This window comes from Oenanthe melanoleuca, chromosome 8 (genome assembly GCF_029582105.1).
Source record: "Oenanthe melanoleuca isolate GR-GAL-2019-014 chromosome 8, OMel1.0, whole genome shotgun sequence".
NCBI classification, from domain to species: Eukaryota; Metazoa; Chordata; class Aves; order Passeriformes; family Muscicapidae; genus Oenanthe; species Oenanthe melanoleuca.
The window spans coordinates 17,246,729-17,266,629 of NC_079342.1; the positions used below are offsets into that span (position 1 = coordinate 17,246,729).

The 19,901-nt window shown below is 59.9% G+C and overlaps 2 protein-coding genes across 6 annotated transcripts in view; both read left to right on the plus strand.

Moving 5' to 3' along the window:
• The first annotated feature begins 26 nt into the window (after positions 1-26).
• Positions 27-8,964, plus strand: ARTN (artemin). 4 transcript variants are annotated; one of them, XM_056497014.1, is made up of 4 exons: positions 27-2,920; positions 6,903-6,973; positions 7,109-7,298; positions 7,674-8,964. In XM_056497014.1, the coding sequence occupies exons 2-4, from the start codon at positions 6,908-6,910 to the stop codon at positions 8,105-8,107; spliced, it is 690 nt and encodes a 229-aa protein (XP_056352989.1). In that variant the 5' UTR covers positions 27-2,920; positions 6,903-6,907; the 3' UTR covers positions 8,108-8,964. The 4 variants fall into 4 exon arrangements, with proteins under 4 accessions (XP_056352989.1, XP_056352988.1, XP_056352987.1 ...); XM_056497013.1 differs by lacking the exon at positions 27-2,920 and adding an exon at positions 2,931-3,894 and having other exon boundaries at positions 7,674-8,960; XM_056497012.1 differs by lacking the exon at positions 27-2,920 and adding an exon at positions 2,931-3,320 and having other exon boundaries at positions 7,674-8,960.
• Positions 8,965-9,173: 209 nt separating this feature from the next.
• IPO13 (importin 13) overlaps positions 9,174-19,901 on the plus strand; it is a 30,263-nt gene continuing 19,535 nt past the window's right edge. Inside the window, exons 1-2 of one of the 2 annotated variants that reach the window (XM_056496993.1) lie at positions 9,174-9,452; positions 18,641-19,377. In XM_056496993.1, the coding sequence (XP_056352968.1) occupies positions 9,387-9,452; positions 18,641-19,377 (803 nt within the window). In that variant the 5' untranslated portion in view covers positions 9,174-9,386. The remainder of the gene's footprint in view (positions 9,453-18,640; positions 19,378-19,901) is intronic. The other variant, XM_056496994.1, reaches the window with a different exon arrangement.

Genomic DNA, 19,901 nt, shown 5'->3' on the forward strand with positions numbered 1-19,901 from the left:
CCCTGCGTGGTTTCACTGCTGACTCCTCCAGAACAGTAATACAGCTGCCAGGAGCTGCAGCTGGCCAATGCCACTGGCTTGGTGCTGGGGACAGGAGTGGGCTGTGCTCCTTCTTGCAGGTGACTTTAAGGGGTGGGAGAGGGGATTGCAGGTTGGATTCATTTAGTGTTGGAAGGCACAGGCATCAGAGCTTGTCCTGCCTGTGACTATGACTGCTCTCCTGGGGGCTCCCTGCCAGCAGGATGATTTCCCACCAAGGTCGGGAAGCAGCAATTGGGCTGGGTGCGGCCCTGACAAAGGCAGGTGTCCAGCCAAGTGACCTTCTCACCACAGTGTCCTGGAAAAGGAAATGGTTTAGGAAGCCAGGGACCGAGGCTGTGACCAGCTCTCATACCTGCCAAGTCCCAGCTGGAGGAGTGTAACCCCTTAGGCAAACCCTGGTGATGCCACCAGGCTCCCAGAGCCACAGGATGTGTTGGAGACTCCCATCTGGAGGCATGGGAAGGCTACTCCAGGGGAGTGACTGGTGTGTCAGACCTCCCAGCTTCTACAAGAGGTGGGTTGTTGCTAGCACCAATGGGGCACCAGAGAAGCACCTGTCCAGCCCTCCCTGATGGCTGCAGGTTTCAAGGAGATGCTGAAGTGGCTCAAATCCTCCTTCCATCCCTCCTCTCTTCCCAGCATTTCAGAGCAGGGCCACCATTGCCCTAGGGATAGCCCATGCCCTGTCCTGGCCTTGGGAGGGCTGAGGCGGAAAAGAGCACAGAGCCTGGGACCAGGGCATACAAGGACGTTCAGGTCAGCTGAGACAAGGAGTCTTGTTCAGAGATATCCCTGGAAGAGCCACGTCACTGCTGAGATGGGACACAGCCTGCGTCACAGCTCTCTCCCATGTATGTTTTGTCACACCCAGCCATGGCCTCGGACAGCAGTCACGGCGCTCAGTCCTGCCATCTGGCTGGTCTGCATCACCCCCATCCTGCCACATGCAGGCACCTTCAGGGACAGATGTCACAGCAGGTCCTGGCTCGGCTCAGCAGGGTTTACTCCAGACCAGACAAGGCACCTGGGGCCACTCCAGCCCCAGGGATGCAGGAGCACAGGCAGTGCTCTGGAAGGCATCAAGCCAGGCAGTGGCAGCAGCAGTCAGGGAGCAGGTCACCCCTCTGTCGGGAGATTTGTGGGGCTGGAACCCTGCCCTGCAACCCAGTACCCTGTGCAGCCTCACCCCAGGGCAGAGCCAATACTCATGGGAGCCCAAGAGGAGAGAGCAGTGCTGGATTGAGGCACATAGCTGGGATATGCCATCCCCTGCCACCACAATTGTGGAGGAGGTGCTGCTGGTAGGACATTAGTAGGGCTGACAGCAGCTGCAGAACTGTCTCCCAGAGCAAGAAGAGGGAGCCAGTGCCTTCAGGTGTTTGGGATAGCAGCCTTGAAGGGGGTACACCTGGAAGAGGACAGAGGCCAGGCTTAGCACAACCACTCCTTCCACATCACCAGGGGCACTGTATGGAGTCTCCTGGATACCCTGTGCCATACCCCACATAGCCCTCTGCATACAACCAGCATGTCATCCTCAGAACTTCCTGGCTGTGTCCTGGGGACATGAAGACCTGCCCAACCTGTAGGGAAGGTGGGAGGGGATGGGGTAACCCCTCTGCTGAGCCAGCACCTGAGGCTGTCTCAAAGACCTGAGGGTTAACAGTGGGGGAGGCAACCCTTCCCTTCATTGGCAGCCCTCTCTTCCTGGGTAGCTTCCCTAGTATGGGCAACGGTGTAGCCAGACCCAGCTCCATGGGAACAGCCAGGCAACCCGCAACAGGACATGGCACTCACATTGAAATTTTTCAAGCAGGCAGCTGCATTAGTCTGTGGCCCTGCAAAGCAGAGGATCCTGTTCCCTGTCACTCACCCCCAGCTACCGCAGGGATGCACCAGGGCCTCCAAAACTCTGCTGGGCCAAGGCATCCACAGGCATTGCCTCCAATGCCCTTGAGGACATCCCAGACAGGAGCAGCCTCAGGCCGCGGCTGTGGAGCACCAGTCCCACGGCAGAGCCCAGGCTCCCACGCAGTCCCACTAGCAGGGAGCCACCCACAGCCACAGACTAGGTCAAGATGCTGTGCCAGGACAGGAGTGGGGGTGAAAAGGGGGGAGCCGGGGCCACACGGTGCCGCTGCAGGGCAGGTGCAGCGGCAGCTCCGGGCCGCGTGCCACCTCCGCTGTCCCTGCTGGCGGTGGCACGGACGGCTTAGCGGGCGCCGCCTGTGCCCGCACACTCCCTGGCAGGTGATGTCGCAGGAGGACGCGGGAGTCACCCGCGCGCTGGATAATCCGAGGAGATGAGAGCAGGCGAGGCGGCGGCTCCGCAGGTGGCTGCAGGAGCCTTGCGCGGGAGCGCGGGGCCCAGGCTGCCGGGCGGCGGGGCGGAGGTTAAAGCCACGCGGGTGGCCCGGGTCGGGCGACCTGGGGACCGGCATGCAGCCGTGGCACAGCCGGCGACCGAGCCGCTGGCCCCGCTCCAGCCGAGGAGTTGCATAAGGCCGGGGAGTCGCGCCGAGGCGGCGGAGCGCCGCCGGGGCAGGTGACACGGCCGGCGGCACCGCGGGGCGCGCAGCCCGCCCGGGCGCCCTCGGACCCCGCGGCCATGAGCGCCGGACCCGGGGGGCTCGCCCGGCCCGGGGCGCGTCCCGGCCATCAGCTCCGGCCAGGGGAGCACGTGTGAAGCGGGGCCGAGCGGAGGCGGCCCCGGGATTTGGCACGTTCGCAAGGAGCACTCGAGAGCCCCGGGATGGACGCGGAGGGCCCCGGGCGGTGACGTAAGGACTCGCACGGGCTCGGCTCGACTCGCCAGTCGGCCCCCATGTCCCCGGGGCCAGCGGCGGCCCCGGCGGAGGGAGGCAGGGCGACGGCAGAGGTAAGGAGCCCGGTGGCGGGCGGCCCAGCCGAGGAGGAGCGGGGCGCGGGGTGCGGGCGGGCGGGAGGCCGGACTCCTCCTCCGGCGCGGCCGGACACGAGCGCCAGGCGCACCGGTGACCCGAGTCCGCTCGGGGTGCTTGGGACGGCGGCCCGCCCCGCCGCTGCCGGGAGCTGCCGGGATGGCCCCGACCTTGCCCGACAACCCATTCCCGCCGGATCCCCACGTGTGCTAGAGGTTCCCCGCGGGGCTCTGCTCCCGGAGCGCTCGGGGAAAGGCTGAACCCTTTCCCGAGGGTGTCCGTGTGTCCGTCCTGGTAGTGCTGTGACCGCGATGTCGGGGCAGGAAACACCGATCCCGGAGCGTCCGTCCGTCCGGGCTGCGGATCCGCCACGGGCAGGTGGCGGTACCAGGGGTCGGGAGCCTCCGGGGGTTCCGGTGCTGTTCCTGGCAGGATGCGAGTTTCCGCGGGAGCTCGGGGGCAGTGCGGATCACGGCGAGAGCCGGTGCTGAAGCGGGTTGGGCTGCGGCTCCTGCTGCTGGCGGGATCCCGGTGACCTTCTAATCACGGTGCGGTCCAGGCGCCCGTGCGGGTCGGAGTCCCGGTGCCACTACGTGCGGATCGTGGTGCCGATTGGTATCCTGGTGCCAATGCGAGTCGGGGTCCCGGTGCCGGTGCCCGCCCCGCCGGTCAGGTGACGGTGGCTGGAATTTGACACCAGCAGCGACGACGGGAGCGGGATGAAGCCGCCGCTGTCCCGCACTGCGCGTCTGCCTGACGCCGCCGGCACCGCACCCCGAGACGCAGCGGGAGCGGCACCGGGAGCAGCGGCGGGAGTCGGTGCCGGCGGGGCAGCGCCGGCCCCCGCCAGCGCCCCGCCCCGGCGCAGCGGCGGCGGGCGGCGGGGGGCGGCGGGGAGCGGAGGCGATGCGGGGCAGCGGCGGCCCGGGGGATGGTCCCCGCCGCGGGCACGGTGAGTGCAAGCCGGGGCGGCGGGCGACAGCGCCCGCCCCAGCCTGCCGGCGGCCCCGAGTGTCGGAGGCTCGTACCGGGACTGCGGGGGGGACGAGGGGAATCCGCTTAGCTGCCCACCTCCCGGCAATACTCGCGGGTCGGTGAGGGGTCTCTGGCCGTCCCCGGACAAGTCCCCTCCGGTCGGCTACCGGGGTGCCGAGCCCGAGCCGGCGGCGGGAAGCGCTGGGAGCCGCGGCGGGGCCCGGGCTCCCTGCCGGGGCGGGGAGAGGCGGCACCCCGCTGCGGGCGCCCGGGGGGCACGGGGACGGACTCTCCCGCCTCCTCCCTGGGCTCCCGCCCGGCCCGTTGGGCACGTCGGACAGGTGTGCGCCCCGGGCGGTGGGCAGGCGAGAGGCAAGGGGTGGGGGTACCCTGTGCCCCCCGGCTCTGCTGTCCCTGAGTTGGGGTCGAGTTTGATCTCTGCTGTGCGTCCCACGTGTCCGAGTCCGGTCTTCCAAGGCTTTGCGGGGCGGGTGCCCGCTCCTCATCATACACGGGGTTGATTTCTGACCCCCATCACTTCTTCTGCCAAGGTCAGCGCGGAGGGATGCAGGACCTCCGCCGGTGCCCGCAGGTGCCCGGAGGGGTCTCCAGGCATCGCTCTGCGCTACCAGGTCAGACCTGCGGCTGCACGGCTGGCATAGCTACTCCGAGAGCCGAGACACTCACCGCGGGCCTGGGGCACCCGCTGGCCTGCGTGGATGCACTTCGCGAGTGTCTGCTGCCTCCCTCGGGAGCCGGTGCAGCCACGGGACATCCGCCCCCAGGCGCCGTGCACTGGGCAGGCAGCGGAGCTCTCGCCGGGCTCTGCACGAGTGAGTGTGAGGTGGCTTGCTCAGGATTGCACCAACAATTGCTGTTGCTTATCCCCGGGCGGGGTACGCATGTGGCGGGGTCCAGGCAGGTGCTCACACGGATGGGGCTCGGTTCCGACCCTGGGAAAAAACCCTCCTGTGCCTATGAATCGCCCGGCAGGGCTCTGGCAGCCGTGTCTGGGCCAGATTTCCCCGTACGGGACATGAGGGTCTGCTGTGGGGTGTGCCGGTATGTCATCCCCGTGGAGTGCCCAGGTGTTTGCTTCAGCCCTGGCCGCGCTGGACGAAAGCCGATGCCGAGCGTGGGCTGCGGTCCTGCGCGCTCGGGAGCTGCGCCCGTGGACGGGGCCCCGAGTCTGAGGAGGGAGTAGTTGTGTTCGTCCGTCGCTTCGGCTCTGGGGCTCCCGTGGCGAAGGGAGGCTGCCCTCGTTCGGCGCCCCGCCGGCCGCGCTCCCGCTGCAGAGTCCGGGACCGTGCTGCCGCCGGACGGGAGAAGCCTGAATTGCACCGGCTGATGCTTCCCGTACCGTCCCGTACCGTCCCGTCCCGTCCCATCTCGTCTCGTCCCGTCCCGTCCCGTCCCGTCCCGTCCCGTCCCGTCCTGTTCCGTTCCCTGTCCCCTACCCTCCACTCCCGCCGGGATGCTGGAGCCGGGGGCCGTAGCGGGGCGGCCGGCCGCGGAAGCGAGGACCGGGGAGTCCGTCCGTTCCCATCAGGGCACAGGGACCCCTCGCCTGGCCCCTCCGGCGGTGCCAGCCTGGGAAATCCATGACCTGGCGGCAGTGGCTGGCGTGGGGCCACGGGCCGCCACGGGGGCGAAGGGCAGCGTGGGCTGTGTTTGGCCAGGCTGTGGTGGCTGGCGCGGCCGGGGGCCGGTGCGAGCCCTGCGGCACCGGGGGCGCATCCCGCCTGGTGCACGGTCCCTGGCAGCGCCCACTACAGACCCGTGTCACAGTGTGGCCAGTGCAGGTTTGCACAAATGGGACTTGGGGACCATCCCCTGAAATGCTAGAGGGACTAGAAGAAATAATTTTTTCTTCTTGTGCCAGCAGTGCCCAGGAATGTGCTTTTACTTTTTTTTTTTTTGGTCAGGAGTGCTCTCCTCAGCATGTCCCTGTCCCCCACTGCTTGCTTTGCAACTGGGACATTCTGGGGCAAAGCTAAAGTCATAGAGGGGATGGAGGAACTCCTGAATGCACAATGTCACTAAGCTCCAAGAAGACAGTCCCATCCTGAAAGAGAGAGGGTATGCAGCAGATGGGCCAAGGAGGGTACAACACTTTTGAAACCACTTCTAAAACCCTTCAAAACCAGGGTATCCTGGCTTTGGACACTGAGGCATCCCTGCACGACGGGGAAGCTGGGGGAGGAGACAAAGATGTGGCTGCAAACGGGAGTTGCCCCAGCACCTCCTGGGAGACATTACTCCTCTGAGACCGTGCTTGCTGCTTCTCTGGGACCACGCACAGCAGGGATGCAGTTCCTTTCTGCATGTCAGGGCAGTGGATTCCAAGCAGTGGTGTTGGAGTGAATGAGTGAGCCCAGCTTGGTGCTCCTTACTCTGCTGTGTCCCCCCAGGACCTGCCTGACCATCCTGCCCCTTGCAGTCCCACTCATCCAGGCTGCTCGGGGGTTGTGTGTCCTGGCTTGGCGCAGTCCGCAGCCTAGGGAGCCAGGGCCAAGGGGTGGCTGCACCCGAGGACCCTGTGCTAATGGATTTGGAGTTTCCAAGGTCAGGCTCCCACTGTGAGCAAGAAAAACATTCCCAGGGAAGGGCCATGGGAAAGGGCCCCCCCGTGCAGCGCTCCCAGTCCCAGCCGTGCCTCACAGCCCAGCCTGGCATCCCAGGCTGTTCACACAAGGAATGGCTGCATTGCCCCTGAGGAGAGCTGCTGTACAAAGGCTGGGTTGCCCAAGCTGCCCAGTCTCTTGGAAGGAGTGTTCGGTGTGGTGAGGATGCCTGGTTATGCCAGGAGAGGAGAGGGGTAGGGGTGGGCCATGAATGGGTGCAGGAGGTGTGAGGTTCTGGGGGCGAGGGAGGGGGTGGCATGCTTGGCCAGGGCAGGGGAGGCATGTACCAACTCCCAGCCAGCCAGTTCTGTACTCACCTTGTGCGAGCACTGACCCAACCCTCTGTACTCTGTACTTGCAGCTAGCATGGACCAGCAACAGGGGCCACCAGAGCGAAGGCCTGCAGGACCTGCCACGCACCCACAGCCCAAGGTGAGCCCAGGTCTGTCTGGCTGCAATGGGCAAGACTACCTGACCCCCTCCCCACCCATCCCCAGCTCATGGAGCTTCATTCCTGGTGTGGAACCCTGGTCAGGGCTGACCTTGCTGTGCTGTGATTTGTTGCAGGAGGGGACACTGTGGGGGTTCTTTGCCATCCTGTCACTGCTGGCTGGGCTGGCCACAGGCACCCTGCGAACACCACACTGCAACGAGACGCTGGACGCAGCCCCCACGCCGCGGGGCATGGCCACTGCCAGCCTGTCTGTGGAGGATGGTGCGGAGGCACCACTTGCTGCTGCCTGGAGCCAGCTGTACGGTGCGTTTTGGGACAGACCCCCCAGCTTGGCCATGGTAGTCCCGTGTGTGGGGTATGCACAGGTTGGGAGCTGTGGGGCAGGGGCCCCAGCTTGTGTGGGGCTGTGGCTGCACTTTGGGGCTGGGCTGAGGGGATCTCAATGCATGGGGCCCTGAGCTACATGCTGGCCATGTGGCAGAGCCCTAGAAATGAGAAGATGAGAAGATTCCTGGCTGGTAGAATCTTCCCACACATCCATGCACCCTCTCAGGCACCAGCCTTTGCCATGGTGGATGATCAGGAGGGATCTGTAGGCCGCAGCGGGGACTGGCAGGCTCAGAAGGAGGGCAGTGGGTGCAGGATGGGTCCTGACAGCGCCATCTCCTCCACGTGCAGGGGACAACGTGACAACAGGTAGCCCAGGCACCGCAGAGCTGACGGAGGACCTGCTGCTGCGTGCTGAGCGCTCACCACCAGGCATCAGCAAAAAGGGGGCAAAAAGGAAATCCTCACGGGGCACCCGTGGGCGCAACTGCCACATCCGCAACCTGATGGTGAAGGTGCGGGACCTGGGCCTGGGCTTCAACTCGGACGAGATCGTGCTCTTCAAGTACTGCAGCGGGTCCTGCCACCGGGCACGCAGCAACTACGACCTGACGCTGGGCAGCCTGCTGCGGCAGCAGCTCATCACCCCGGGACCGCAGGAGCGGGTCCTCAGCCACCCCTGCTGCCGACCCACCCGCTATGAGGCTGTCTCCTTCATGGATGTGGAGAACACGTGGCAGACAGTGGAGAAGCTCTCAGCAGCTGAGTGCAGCTGTATTGGCTGAGGAGGGGCCCGCTGACTTGGCCCCAGCTCGACACAGCCGACAGACTTCAGCTTGCCACATGCAGTGGCACTGTTGCTCGGAACAAGGGTCTGGCAGAGGCTGGTGCCTCTGTTATTATGTGGCCACAAAGAACCGAGGTGAGATGGAGTCATGACTGGGGGTGTGGGTGGCCAAGCCCGCTCCTGCTCAGTGCCAAGCAGCTGGTGCCACCGGTACATGGGCTCCTGCCCAGGTGCCCTGGCTCAGCCCTGAGAGACAAGCTGAAGAGAGTATGGACCATCCCCACCACTCCCAAGGGTCTGTCAGCCCAGTGTCCATCAGCAGCACTCCTGCGCCTGTGCTCCAGGGGCCAATCATCACCCAAGCTTCAGAGGGGGCAAGACCTCCCTGTCCCCCCGAAGATCCTGGGGTCAATGGTGCAGGGAAGGGGTGTCCCTGAGCGTAGGGATGCAGTGGGGCCAATTTGCACCAGTGTGGAATGGGGTGCCTCACTCGGACCAGCAACAGCCCCTAGTATTCTGCAGGGTGTTCGGTCATAGACAGCCACTGGGACCCCCACCCCTGCCTGGTTCCCAGGGTAGTGGCAGGGTCCTCCCGCTGCTCCATGGTGCTGTGGCACTAAACTATTTATTACTCTAAATTATTTATTTATTGTTCTCGAGCGGCAGCTCCTATTTATGACTTTGGGCCCCCGGGGGCCGGGTGTAATTTAACCCCAGCGCTGCACTAAAGCCCTGGGCAGCGCCCCGTGCACCCCGCACCCTTTTTCTATTATTTGTAAAATTTGAGGGATAAACTCTATTTTTGTACAGTCGCCTTTTCCTGTAGCAATAAAGCGATGGGCTGCGCGTCCAACCCCTGCGTGTGCCCGTGATGGGGACGGGAGCGCTGCTGAGGCGGCAGCGGGAGGGAGCGGTGCTGCGGGCGGCTGCCGGCGGCGCGGTGCCGGTGCGCGGTGCCGGTGGCCGGCAGGGGACGCGCGCGGGCCGGGACTACCGCTCCCGGCGTGCGGCGCGGCGCTGCGGCAGGCCCTGGGCTGCCCGGCCGCGCCTGCGGGGCCGCGGCGAGAGCCGAGGCGGGGCCGGAGAGGAGCCCGGCGGGGCAGCGGGGCTGCTCGGGGAGTCCCGCGGGCGCCTCCCGGCCCGACCGCCGCGCCGAGCCGCGCCGCCCCGGTGCCGCCGCCCCCGGCGGGGCGGGAGGCGGGTCCCGCCGCGATGCGGCTGCCCGTGCGCCGCCGCTGTCGCCCGCCCGCCGCCGCCTCCTGAGCGCCGCCGCAGCCATGGAGCGGAGGGCGGAGGCGCCGCCGCCGCAGGGCCTCGACTTCACCGTGGAGAACGTGGAGAAGGTGAGCGAACCGTGCCGGCCCGGCCGTGGCCGCGGCGGGGCGGGGGCGCTCGGCGGCGGGGTGCTGATGTACCGCGGTGCCGCGGGCGATGCGGCTCTGGGAGCGGGGGGCACCTGCTCGGCCCGGCGAGGGCGGCGGGCGGCGTCCCCCGTGCCTGCCGCTGCTGGGGCCCGGGACGTGGGGCTGCAGGGGCGGCCCGGGCAGGGAAAATGATGTGGCAGGAGTGGGAGCAGAAGGGAGGGGTTGTGTGCCTTTCTGACTGGCGGCCTCTAGGTCGCCAGCTGCAGCGCTGGGCAGGGAGAGCCCACGGCTCTGGTCCTGTCTGCTGAACCAGCTGCATCAGTGTGAAGCCCATTATGAGTGACTCCGATAGGCAGGGAAGGAAGGGACTTTTGCCAGGTGCTGGGAATTTTTGGGTTGGGAAACGCCTTCATCAGGCGGATGGTCCGGTGATACCTTTCTAAACCAGGAATCCAGCCCCTTTGCTCCTGCTGATGCTCAAGGTCCTTCAGAGTATCTGCAGGGCAACAAGACTGAGGCTGATTGCTGAAATCTGGGATCCAGGGAATGGTCACGGCAAACCAAGGCCTGCTGGCATCACCCTGAGCAGCTGATGTGTGACCCGATGTGTGACCTGGGGTTCATCACAGAGACTAAACAGGGCACCTCACTGGGCACACCCGGGAGGGCAGCTGGGCAAAAACCTTCCCTTGGCCACCTTGGAGGTGATGGGGGCAGGGCAGCAGAGGATGCATCCCTGAAGGGCAAACAGCAAGTGCATCACTCTTCCACTTAGCCTGTAGCCAGACATCCAACAGACATCCACCAGACATCCACATCCATAGCTCAGTCCTCAGACAGTTAGCGGGAATCCCAGTGTCCTCATTTTTCCTCTATAAGAATAGACTGAGATCCTTGCCAAGGCAATACTCATGGGCGTGCTGGTGGGCACACAGAATCATGGAATCATTTAGGTTGGAAAAGACCTCTCATATCCTCACGTCCAATGGTTAATGCAGCCCTGCCAAACCCACCACTAAACCATTTCCCCAAGCGTTTCACACCCATCCCTCCCCAGTAGGTTGCCTGGCCTCACAGGAGATGTCAGGTCAGGGATGTCAGGTTTGTCACTAGGTGCCTTTGTGGCTGCAGGTGAGACACAGCCCACCTGTTCCAGGGAGATGGAGACAGAGCACAGCCGGGGGATTAACTGATGTCTGGAAAATGCTACATTCATGCAACCTTCTGCAGCTTAATCTGCATACATCCAGGGCTGCTGGATGATTTTGCCTCTGACTCCCTTTCTTTTCCTCAGACACAAACCACTCCTTTGTTTGCACCAACAATGAGGCGCACACTTGCTCGGGAAGGGTGGGCAGTGCCAGGGTGGGGGGCACCCGGCACAGCCTGGCTGAGGTGCGGCCGTGCCGAGAGGCAGCTCAGCCTTGCCAAGCTGCTCGGGATTTAGTCTCCCAGTGGTTGGGAGGAGGCAGAGATGCCCTCTAGGATGCTTCATCTCCCCTCCCCCAGCCTGCCTCTGCCTCTCCTGATCTCTGCAGGCTTTGCCATCTCAGTGGTGTCCTCTGAAGGTGCAGCTGTGGACTGCACTGGGGCTCTGAGCTGCTGGTGGAGGGCTGCAGCACAGTCGCTGAACAGGAGAAGAAGCATGGGGTGGGATCAGAAAAAACCACAGAAGTTCAGCAGCTCAGAGCCTTTCTGTGTCAGTCTTTTCCAGGAACGTTTGTGGGGTACAAGGTGAAGGGAATATGGGCTTTGCTGGGGGCAGGGTTGGTGGGAGGAAGGTGGGTAGAGCCACTTTTTTCAGAGGTGATGCTGGCAGATAAGTGATGCTCCTACTGGCCTGGGTTCTTCCACCTGCCAGGTTTTGTGCATGGCTCTATTAATAATGCAGAATACTGATTAAAGTCAGGGTTTGACTCCACTCTGAGTCAGTCAGTGGTAAGTGCTGAGGTTAGGAACAGCGTGAGGAGCTGGTTATCTCTTAAATCAGAGGGCTGAAGCCTTTCCAGGTCCCCTGCAGTGGAAGTCATCATGTGTGGCAGTTGTAGCTAGGGCAGTCTGGTGAGACTGTGCCTGTCACTCTTCTGATGGTTTTCATGGAGAAGATTCTATCGCTGGAAAATCCTTCTGTACCCCTATTGTTGTTTATTATGCAGTGGGGTTTTGCAGGCTCTGGGGTTCCTGTGTAGCTGAAGAGGATCATTGTGTTTATGAATAACCAGTGCCAGAGAGAGATCCCTCCAGCTGTGAACAGTGGTTTCAGGGAGGCAGGAGGGTGCAGGTGCTGGAGACAGGGCCAACTGACAGGTCTAAAAGCCTGTGGGCAGGTGCCAGGTTCAGGTGCTGCACTTCAGGAACCATCTGAAAGTTGCTCCCTGTATATTTTTGCTCTGTTTTTCCATAGGGAGCTCTCCCGTCGCACAAGGAAGGAGTGTGGCTGCACTGGGGCTGAGCTGTTTTGATAGGGTTACTGTGTCAACATCCCCAGTCCTAGCTGAGGGCTGCTTGTCTGCTTTTTGTTTTCTTCTGAGCCTGACCTAGATGCTGCTCTGACTTCAGCACAACTAGAGCTGGCTGGCGTGGCCACGCTGTGTGGACCTGCTGGGAGTCCAGCAGCTCTGGGCTGGCTCTGCTTCCCCTGCACCTGCTGCTGAGTGGGGCTCTGTTGCTGTGTTTGGAGTGGTTGGAGGGAAGGGAAGGCTGGGAAAGCCAAGGGCTTCAGGATGTGAGAATGCTCAACCTTTCATTGCCTAAATGGTGCAATCTCGTTTGTGATCTGCCTGTGCTTTTGTGTGCTCAGGAGCTGTCCCTGGTGTGACTGATAGCCTGGTGCTGGGGTGATGATGAAGATGGATTGCAGATGTTTAATCCAGGCTGCTCTGTCCATCTCAGAGGGGCAGTGCACAAGCAGGACCTGTGCCCTGCGATACTGGTTTCCCTTAACACTTAATACTGCAGTATTGGACAGGAGAGGAAGAATACAAGACTCTCCTCACGTGTTCTCAGTGCAGCTGGATCTGCTTCAGCAGTATCTTATTGAAATAAGAAAGAAGGCAGTGCCATTCCTCCATGAATTTCCCAAGTGCAGGCTCTCGCCCTCTTTTTTTTGTCTAATTCCTTCCAGGTCTTTCCTCTCTTGTCCTGCCTCTGATCCTCTGGGGTGTTTGTAATATTCGCTGACGTCTTCCCTAGCACATTAGCGGTCTGGCATCTCTGGGCCTTCCAGATTGCCGTGTGCCTCTCTGGAGATGCCTGATGAATGCACAGAGTCTCTCCGGCAGGATGGGTAGGCGGGGTGTCATGGAGCTGACATCCGGAGCCTACCGCAATGGGAGAGGGATGGCTTTGATCACTGCTCCTCCGAGATTCTGAGCCTCGGGGATGTGGCAGCTGCTGGGGCTGCCTTCTGCCCCGGAGGATGGGGAGGAGGAATCAAGTGCATCTGGTTCCTTCGGAAGGCTATTGCCTATCTTCAGAAACCTGATAAGAGAATTACAAATACTCAAGGGTGAGGGAATGGCGTCCTCTGTCTGGTAGTGGGTTGACCACTTAGAGGCAGCCTGCATGTGTCAGATGTGGCAGCCACACTGGGGGCCTTAGGAGGAGAAATCCTTGCAGAATTGAGGGAAGCAGGGAGTCACCTTGTTATATGTTTAAGCAAATGTTCTTGCAGAAGCAGATTCCACCCAGAGCCAACCTTGACTGAACACATGGCTCCTTCCTGTGGCGTGGTAGTGATGGGATGAGAGGGCAGCATCTTGTTGTCCATTGCTGGTCTGAGCTCTACAAGGGCCATCGCTGGAGCCTCATCTCAGCACTGATGTATTATGGTGCAGGAATGGATGGGATTGGTGCCTGGGCAGTCCAGCAGAAATTCGTCTCTCAAATTGCTTATGTACTCCATCATGAGTGTGTTGGGTGGAAACAAGGGATAGTGGACAGGAGTGTTTGGCTCACCCTTGCAAGTCATCCTGGGCTTTGTGTCTCTAGGATTTCTCTGTGCTCACCCTTTGTTTTTTCAGGCCCCTGCCCACTCTCGCTGGGAGCGCACACGTGTCCCACAGCCCCTGTCCCTGCTGGGGACCACCCCATGCTCTGCAGAGGGCTGATGGCAGTGAAGCAGTGGGAGGGGATGCCAAAGCTGCTGAGCTGTGTTTGGGCTGTAGACTCTTCTGGACAGCTGAGGACTTGGTGTGGGCAAGCTGGCCAAGAGGGGCTTCAGAGCACCAGCATCTTTTATTAGGAGAGGGGAGAAAAACCCTTTTCTTTTAGACTGCTGGCAAAATGCTTGGACAGGATCAGCATGCCTGGCAGCACACGCCCGGGTTATTTCACATCCATTTGCTATCCTCGGCAGGCTGCTGCCTTCCCGGGGTGCTGGCTGCTCAGCCTGCCCCGCTGGGGCCGGGGGGGCCAGCTGCTGCAGGCAGGGGGGGCAGGGATGATGTTCCCTTTGCTTGGCAGAGCCTGGGTAATGGCTGTGCTGTGCAGGCCTGGAGCGCTGACGGTGTGAGTGCGTTCAAGTAGAAAGGACAGCGAGAGATTGCAGCAGGAGACATCCCGGGGGTCCTGCTGCAGGGAGGCTGGTGGCTGCCGAGGGGCCGTGGCCACCGCTGCCCCTGCCGTGCTGTGGCTGTGGGCACGCTAGCAGGAGCAGAGCAGGAATGTATTTTGCAGCTTTCTGTTTCCCCAGCTGCGATGCAGACCTCACTGTACAGGGCTGTACCTGCTGTCAGCTCTGTGTGCTCAAGCAGACTGGCCCTTGGAGGGCAGCTGGCTCCCCATGGAGCCCCCAAGAACAGGAGGCAGCACACTCCTGCTCTGGAATCACAGCCATGTGTCCGAGGCTCTTCTTGTCACCCCATAACAGCGTGGACACAACACCTCTCTGCAGGGTGCCCCATGTGAATGCATTTACGCAGTGCAGTGAGGGACACAGCCTACTGCCACTGGGCTCCCTGCAGAAGCTCTGAAGGGTAGGAGCTGGGGGTTCTGGGCTTGTAGCAGATCTTCTCTTGTGCTGTTTGAGTGCAGGCTAAGATCAGGTGCCGCTGCTTGGCTGTAACTCTCCTTGAACTGCTCCCATTCCACCTGACAAGGGAACCAGCATGGGATCTCTGACCCGTGTCTTTTGGGCAGGCTGCCCTGTGCCAGTGCAGTTACTTGAGGGGCTGATGTTGCTCCAGTGACTGAAGCTTGACTGAGGCTTTGATCACAGCTTTTTAGAGCAGGGAAGAGCTGTCGTAATAAGCTTGAATTATTTTCAGTCAAGTAGAGCTGATGTTGGAGAAGGCTCTTTCCCTGGCCAAAGGGCATAGCTAACAGCCAGGCTGTTTACCAGCTCTCACATTACAGGTCTAATTGCAGAGAAGGCAGGTCTGGTGTCAGCTACTCGTTCAAATTGGAATGCACAAAGCCTCCCCTGTTAGACATCACCTGATTTCATGTCTTCTCCCTCTTGGTGCTAATGAGTTCCCCGTGTCTTCTCCAGTGCTTCCTGGTGGGTCTCAGGGTGCTGGCCAGAGTGGCCAGACTGAAGTCCAATAGCAGCCAATACTGGTGCCTGGTCTGGCATGAGGGCAGTGTCTCCTTGCTGAGGAGGAGCATGCTGGGTGTTCAGGTGGCCTTCTGCAGGGCATGGGGTCTTGCAGTCCCCTGCCCAGTGCTCTCAGCAGAGGATGGTACTCAGCTGATGTGCATGGTAGGTCAGGCAGAGAGCTTAGTCTGCTCCCAGGGGCTTCTGCTGCTGCTTTGAGCTTAGTTAGGATGGTCCCACTATTTATGCCCAGCCTTGGAGGTCCTCTGGAAGGGTCTCCCATGTTGTGTATAGTACTGGATGGGGTGTGCTGTTGGTAGCCCTGGGGCATGTGCTGCCTTACTTTTGCTTTTTCCTTTTCTTTTTCCCCTGATGTCCTGCATGCAGGCAGGAACAGCCATGCTTTTTTTCAGGAGCCACCACAACTGGTCTCCTCCCAGGCAGGGTGCTTGCAAAAGGGGGCTGAGATAGAGCAGATGCTTTTTTCCAGAATATTCTTCTGACTTCCAGCAGCTTGTAGCATAAGCTTTCAGCATTAACTTTGCTTCCATCCTCTGAATTTCTTTGTGTAGATCTTACCACTCACCTTCTCACCCTGAGGTGCTGAGCAGTGGAGGCTCCAGCATGTCCTTGGGGACCTTTGCTAGAAACCTTCCCAGAGACTGCCTGCAGGAGGAGCAGGGCTCTGAGCTGGTGTTGCTGGGCGTGGATGCTCTCCAGAGAGCTCACTGGTGACGGTGGGGACTGCACACAGGGCAGAATACAAGGGATGCAGGCAAGGTGCTGGCATGGTGGTGATTGGAGAGCTGTCCACATAACTGGAAAGCTGGCCCTGGCTGGGAAGAGGTCTTGCAACCCAACTGTTCCTCTTAATGCAGGGGTAGGAACATCTCCCCAGTACAAGTGTTGAAGGGAGCAGCTATGGTAGTGCTCTGTATTTGCGATTGTTACAGTGCAGCAGCCAGGCTGTTTCAGCATAGCCAGTGCTGGAGTCTCTGACTCCAGCTGCCTGCAGGAGGTGTGTGTGCTGGGGGTGTGTGCTGGAGATGTGTGCAGGGTTGGTACCTGCTTGCACCTCAGCTTCATGTTGGGCTTTTCCTGGTTGCTTGCTCCTCTCCATTCAGTTGGATGATCACATGGAAGCACCAGAGGCTGCTGGCTTGAAGCAGACCCTGTTGGCAGGATCAGGCCTTAGCCAGCAGCACTGGCAGCTCCAGCTAGGTGGAGGATGAGTCCTCAGCTGCTTCCCAGCAGGCAGACTGTGTTTGCCAATCCCTGCTTTTCTACCTTGCATGTGCATTGCTCCTGTGGTGTGCCTGGAGGGTGCAGTGCTGTGCCTGGCAGTTTCCCTGATGTGAGACTGGCATGCAGCAGCTCTGTTGCCAGCACAGGTGAGCAGCTGGGAAGCTCTTGGGTCAGACCCATCCTGCACACATGGTGAGGTCCATGTTTTACAAAGCTTGTTCAGGTTTAGAGGTTAGGGCTCCTGTGTACACATTATGCCTTGTAAAACATGATGCATAGGGATTTTTTTCTCCCCACAATTTTCTGAGTGGTAGCACTATTCAAAATAGAAGAAATTAATTCTTTAGGAAGTGCTTGGAGGTGTAAAAATAGAGGCTGGGAAGAGGTGGGGAAGGATCCTGGGGTAGTTAGCATGCAGAGGGCACTGCTTGTTTCACCTTGTGACAGTGCCCAGCAAGCAGGGAAGAGAAAGAACGGGCTGTCACCATACTGGGAATCTCAAGTGAGATTTATTTGGGAAGAAGAAAAAGCAGCAAGCTCTGATGGGAGCAAGAGACTGAGCTGGTAATGGTTGGGAGCTCCAGCTTCAGCCCTGCTGCAGGATGACTCAGTCCTTAGCACGACAGCAAGGGTAGGAGCCAGGTTCCTACCCCCAGGAATGGCTGAGCTTTTAGCACATCTGCAGCTACTGCTCTGCAGTGAAGTAAATTGTTGCTTTGCTTAGAGGGGATGACAGGGCTTACCTCTGCCTCAGCAGCTGAGTGATGCTTCCTGCATCCAAGTCCAAGATAACTGGGAACAGAGCAAAGGTTTGGCTAACTACTGAGAGCTTGTGGTCTCCCCTTGGCTTGCTCTGTTGGGACAGATTTTTCTCTCTCATGTCCTACTTCTGTAGGGTTAACCTTTTCTGTGTCAGGATAGATGTTTTAGTGGGTCAGACGCTGTCCCTCTGCAGCCCATGTTGGCTGACTCAGTCTCCTACGATGTACTTCATAACCTCTTTCTTACAAAGAGGTTATCCTTATTTTCCCCTGGCACAAAGTCTTGAACAGCAGTGATTCAAATTATGACCTGGGCAATGCCGACTCTGTAAAGTTCCTGCCATACTGTCCTGCTCTTTGGTCTCAAGCTGGGAAGCAGCAGGAGGCACTTGCTTGGGAAGCTTGTTCCTGTGCCCCAAGCTGCCAGTTCTGCATGTTTAAAAATAGGGTTTAAATCCTCTCCTGGGTACAAGAACCACAAGAATTTCATAGAGCTTTTTAGAGGGGGAGGGGGAGGCTATTTGAGACCAGGAGCCAGGGTAGGGGCACCAAAAAATCCTCTGCACCTGCTGTAATCATCCACTGATTTGCTGGTGGGATGTGATGGATGCCTGATTGCCCGACAGGTGTCATGGATTTTCCTTGCTCCTGGCATGTGCAGTCAGCAATTTGAAATGAAACATGCTGTGCCAGGCAGAAATCCTCACTGCTGGAAGATGGAGTTCAGGCAAGGGGTAGTTATTCTTCCCCTCCTTGTGAGAGAACATCACTGGTTGCTGGCTGTACCTACTCAGGATAAGTAGCTAATTAAGGTTGGGCTTCATATCTGTATAATAATCCTTTGGAAATAAAGCCTTGTAGCCTGTGTGAAGCTGTTCATGTGGATCTGAGCTATGCAAAGCAGTAACTAGATCTCACAAAGCTGCCAGGAGCAGGTAAGTGACGTTTCTCTTCTCCATATGGAGAGATGGACTAAGCAGCACTGGACTTGTCACAGAAAGTGGTGGCAGAGGCAGGGTGGGATGCCAGCTGTCTTGGCTCAGCTGTAATTGGGTGGCTTTGGGACTTAATGGGGAGATTAATCCCTGAACTTAGTGACTGTGGGTTTTCAAGACTCTGCATAACCTGGCAGACAAAGATCTGCAGTAGCTCTTGCATTCCATGGGCTCATGGATGCAAGCTGTGGACCACAGCACCTTTCAGAGAGCAGGTGTGAGTGGAAGGCAGGAGTGCTGGTCAGCCATGTCCCTTACAATCCTCATGTGGAAGAAGGGTCTTGCAGCCACCCCAGTGATGGCACATCAGCAGGGAAGCAGGCAGATTCAGCATGAGTGAAGGTGACGATGGGAAATGACTAAGGAAAAGACATTTCTAGAGTGAAGCATGAGAGAAGGGGAAGGATGCTTTGCAGGTCCTCTCCTGCTGCCAGATCACTCTCTCTTCACTGAGGGTGGGAAGAGGGAGGCCAGCTAACACAGGCTGTCCTGGGGAAATGGGCTGGCTGTGGAGGGCAGCCTGGGCACTGGGCTCCATCCTTGTGAGCCTTCCTGGTAAGCCTTTCCCAGGCAGGACAGGCCACAATGGTGCTCCTCAGCTGCTCTAGGGTGCTTCCCTCTCTCTTGCAGGCTCTCCATCAGCTGTATTATGACCCAAACATCGAGAACAAGAACTTGGCTCAGAAATGGCTGATGCAGGCGCAGGTGTCCCCCCAGGCATGGCACTTCAGCTGGCTGCTTCTCCACATGGACAAGGTGCCTGAGATCCAGTACTTTGGTGCCAGCGCTCTTCACATTAAAATCTCCCGTTACTGGAACGACATCCCGGCTGACCAGTACGAGAGCCTCAAGTCGCAGCTCTTCACCCACATCACGCGCTTCGCCAGCGGCTCCAAGATCGTGCTGACGCGGCTGTGCGTGGCGCTGGCCTCCCTGGCGCTCAGCATGATGCCAGAGGCCTGGCCCTGCGCTGTGGCAGACATGGTGCGCATGTTCCAGGCCGAGGACTCCAACGTGGACGGGCGGGCGCGGTGCCTGGCGCTGCTGGAGCTGCTGACCGTGCTGCCCGAGGAGTTTCAGACCAGCCGCCTTCCGCAGTACCGCAAGGGCCAGGTGCGCAGCGTCCTGGCGCAGGAGTGCGGCTCCGTCTTCCCTTTGCTGGAGCAGCTGCTGCAGCAGCAGGACTCCCCGGGTTTCATCAAGCAGAAGGTGCTGAAGTGCTTCTCCAGCTGGGTTCAGCTGGAGATCCCGCTGATGGACTGCGAGAACCTCATCCAGGCAGCTTTCACCTCTCTGCAGGACCCAGAGCTCTTTGACACAGCAGTGGAGGCTGTGGTCAATGCCATTTCCCAGCCCGATGCCCAGAGGTAAGGGCAGCCTCTCCTGTGTGCTGCACGCTGGTGCTCCGGGACATCAGCAGGGGAACAGGGTGGGAAGGGAAAATCTCAGACTTTTTTCTAGCTGTTGTTGGTTCTGAGGGTAACGATGACAGGGTTTGTAAGTGGGAAAGTATCAAAAGCGGTTGGAGGCTGTTGGTTTCTCTTGGTTGGTCCTGGAAGGCTTTGCACTGTGGTTGACTTGTAAGGACCATGAAGTCTTGGACAGCTGCAGCCCATGTCCCCACTGGCCTCTGAGGCAGATGAGGATATGTGCTTCTGGCTCCTTGTGTCAGATTCTACAGCAGCCAGAGAAACCGCCAGACTCCTGCCAGCAGGAGTTCAGAGACCTTCCTCTGCCTTGTGCTGCTGGTCCAGCCAAGGAGCTGATTCAATGCAGAGATAATAAAACCAGATCTGTTGTTTTTTTCCCTCCTCTTGGCTCCAACAGCTTGTGCCAGCCAAGGATTCATTCTTTGTCTTTGGCCATGGCTGCCTCAGAGCAGCTGAGCTGG

What these genes read in the sequence shown, in the direction of transcription:
- ARTN (XM_056497011.1), top strand. Translation starts at nt 4,483, where the DNA reads ATGCAGGACCTCCGCCGGTGCCCGCAGGTGCCCGGAGGGGTCTCCAGG. An exon ending in TCTCGCCGGGCTCTGCACGA is followed by an intron (nt 4,751 to 6,902) that starts GTGAGTGTGAGG and finishes CTGTACTTGCAG; the next exon opens with CTAGCATGGACCAGCAACAG. An exon ending in TGCCTGGAGCCAGCTGTACG is followed by an intron (nt 7,299 to 7,673) that starts GTGCGTTTTGGG and finishes CTCCACGTGCAG; the next exon opens with GGGACAACGTGACAACAGGT.